A 3,412-nucleotide genomic window follows, 5' to 3' on the forward strand; every position below is an offset into this window, starting at 1 on the left:
TCTGGTCAGACACACCCACTCTATGAATAGACATTCCTTTCTGTGGTCAGACACGCCCCCTCTCTGGTCAGACACCACACCCTCTCTGTTCAGACACGCCCCTCTCATCAGGCACACTCCCTCTCTGGTCAGACACGCCCCTCAAGTCAGGCACACTCCCTCTCTGGTCAGACACGCCCCCTCTCTAATTAGACTTGCCTCTTTCTGGTCAGACACACCCACTCTATGAATAGACATTCCTTTCTGTGGTCAGACACGCCCCCTCTCTGGTCAGACACCACACCCTCTCTGTTCAGACACGCCCCTCTCATCAGGCACACTCCCTCTCTGGTCAGACACGCCCCTCAAGTCAGGCACACTCCCTCTCTGGTCAGACACGCCCCTCTCGTCAGGCACACCCACTCTATGATTAGACACACCTTTCTCTGGTCAGACACGCTCCCTTACTCTCTGGATGAGCTTTTCCGGGACTGGGGCTCTCAGCCGCACTGCATTGCTTACAAGAGGGAGAGGAGGTGTCCGAGTATCTGAAACATTCAAATCTTTTTTTGCCTCTGACTATAACAATGAACGTTGCCGTGCGCTCCCTCTGTGGTCGGCTTTATATTCCATTACGAGCCTTTTGTTGTATATGTTCAATAGATGGAAAGAAAAGAATTGTTGATCCTGCCAGAAATCTAGCGCTGCCTTGTGTTCCTGTGCACTCTGCAGGGGTTATAAGCCCTGGTGCCAACCGCAGAATTCCCACACCCCCTTTTCAATACAGAAGAGGAGAGAGGGGGGGGGAGGTGCTCTGTAGCCCTAAATACATTTCCCACAGACACGGCACCGTGAGCACGCACTGCCAGCCTGGGACAGGGAGCGTGTTACTGGCAGGATCACCAGCTGAAAACAAAAAGAAAGTACGGTACCTGGGGAAGGTTCTGCAGCAATGCCAAGGACACGGCTCCAGAACCGCAGCCCACTTCAAGGATTCTGGGCTCCGGTGACTGCCTCAGCTGCGGACAATCCGCCAGGACCAGCCCGACCAGTTCCTGGAGAATACAGAAGAAAAAAACCCAATTCCTGCGAATGTTTCCAAACATCCAGAACCACCGAAAAGCCCGACTGGACCCTCCTAGAAAACCCTGCGGTCACCCGAGCAACTAATGTGCTCCCATGCCTCTCTTTTCAATCTGTACTGAAATGCACCGCAAGCGATATCGCCCATGCGCCACACCACGCGGCTAAGGGGGACGAGGCGCTGCCATTGGACCAGCAGTCCGGCATAAGTGGTCCAACACACCCCTTGCCCACGGCAGGACTTCAGGTCTGCATCAGCATGGGCAAAGCTCAGGGGTAGGCAACCTCGACACTTCAGCTGTTGTGGAACTACAAGTCCCATGAGGCACTGCAAGACTCTGACAGCCACGGGCATGATGGGATCTGTAGACAATGCACAGCTGGAGTGCCGGAGTCGCCTACCCCCCCCTTGGCAAAAGCTGACCGCAGACCATTCGCAGCACCTCGGGTGAGCAGCATAGGGAAGTGCTGCGTGTGTGCGTTACAGGTTCCTCAGAGTCGGGGCTGAGAGAGGAACGCAGTAAAAAAAAAAAAATGCTCTTTCATCTTAAATCTATATACATGAAGAGCTGAATATATATATATCCCGGGCCTTTGAAAAGTCTAAATGTACTGGTCCCGGGATATACAATTACCAGGCAGACAGAGGGGCACCAGAGAAGAGAAAAGGGTCCGAGTATTTATAATACACAGGAAGAGGCAGCGAGCGTTAAACATTCCGTGACATCAACACACAGCCCGCAACTTATTACTATACATGTGAAACATATTTATTAAAGGAGAACTATGAGGGGGGGGAGGGGGGGTGCCTTTCACTCACCTCATAGTTCTAGCCGACCTGTGACAATGAGACTGTCACAGGTCGGCTCAGTAGATCGGGAGGGGAGCGAACACATACCGGCGTTCGCTCACCTCTCGATCCTGTCACGGCTCTCTGCCATGACAGGGGAGGGACTGGATTCCCCGCTCCGATAGCGCTGACTGGCGGAATGGACGGGGGAGGGGGCGGGTACAGTTGGCTCTGCCTCTAGATAGGCAGAGCCAGCTGTCACTCACGCAGCTGGGCGGATCAAGACAGAATTGTCGGGATCCGCTCCGGCGTCTCAGTATACCGCGAGCTGTAGCTCCCTATATACTGAGCTTACGGTGACGGGAGGACGCTAGTTTGTGTTCTCCCGTTACCCTTAGGGGAACTATGGGGAAAAGCCCTGACCGCATAGTTCTCCTTTAATTCAGAACCCCCCCTTCCCTCCCATAAATACTAATTAACAGGATATAACCAACTCTGTAATCAGAGGCGTAACTAGAAATCACAGGGCCCCATAGCAAAATTTTGTATGGGGGCCCTGTGATTTCTAGTTATACCCCTTGCAGAGCCCACCTGAGGGTGACCCTGCAGAGCCCACTATAGACTCTCCATGGTGGGCTCTGCAGGGTCACCCTCAGGTGGGCTGGTCGCACTCCTTACCTGTCCGCCTCCACTTCCTCCACGCTCGCTGATGGGCCCCGCCTCCTCCTCCGTCACCTCAACCTGCTGTCGAACCCCAGGCCCCGCCTCCTCCTCCCCAGCCGGGTCCGGCCTCCTCCTCCACCGCCTCCGATGGGTCTCATTGACTCCGTGGAGACGAAACGCGCCGCTGCGCAGATTCCGGTCATTGATCTGAACAGCGGCGCATTCTTCTTCAGAGCCGCCAGTGAAAGCCGCCAGCAGAGGATGCCATAGCGACCCAGGGCGGTCCGCTCGGCACCTGGCCCGGGCCCCCCCTGTGCCCCTCGGGTCGCTATGGCGATTGTTACGCTCACTGACTGTAACACTATAATCATATAGGAAGAAGCGAAATATAATATGCATCCGATATCTCTGCCACAATCCGCATCCACTGCGTTCATAGATAGTGACGACGGGGAGCAATATAAACAAGCTGCCGGACCTTTATATAACCAGGAGGTCGTTTCTTTCCGGCGAGCCGTGTGTTTGCGCAGGGTGTGAGATTACACAAGGAACGCATTGAAACTTTACAGCGGGGAAGAAGCATTGTTTGCAGGAAGAACGCTCAGAGACTTTGTATTGTTGGACCTTTTAGGTTTATTTATACACCACGAGTGACATCGTCGCCTGGGATTGTTGTCGCTGTTTATTCCTTTCAGAGAGCACGGTGTATACAGTTACTGTACAGGGGCCGAGTGGCCGGATTATTATATACACCGAGTGGCCGGATTATTATATACACCGAGTGGCCGGATTATTATATACACTGAGTGGCCGGATTATTATATACACTGAGTGGCCGGATTATTATATACACCGAGTGGCCGGATTATTATGACCACCTGACGGCCGGATTATTAT

At 53.5% G+C, this 3,412-nt stretch overlaps 1 protein-coding gene across 1 annotated transcript in view; it reads right to left on the minus strand.

Annotated features, from left to right (window-relative positions):
* The window catches only part of HEMK1 (HemK methyltransferase family member 1), a 15,870-nt gene that overhangs the window by 8,795 nt on the left and 3,663 nt on the right, over positions 1-3,412 (minus strand). Inside the window, exon 5 of the mRNA XM_018572424.1 lies at positions 912-1,034. Within this exon, the coding sequence (XP_018427926.1) occupies positions 912-1,034 (123 nt within the window). The remainder of the gene's footprint in view (positions 1-911; positions 1,035-3,412) is intronic.

Source organism: Nanorana parkeri, unplaced genomic scaffold, assembly GCF_000935625.1.
Source record: "Nanorana parkeri isolate BGI_ZX_2015 unplaced genomic scaffold, ASM93562v1 scaffold2026, whole genome shotgun sequence".
NCBI lineage: Eukaryota > Metazoa > Chordata > Amphibia > Anura > Dicroglossidae > Nanorana > Nanorana parkeri.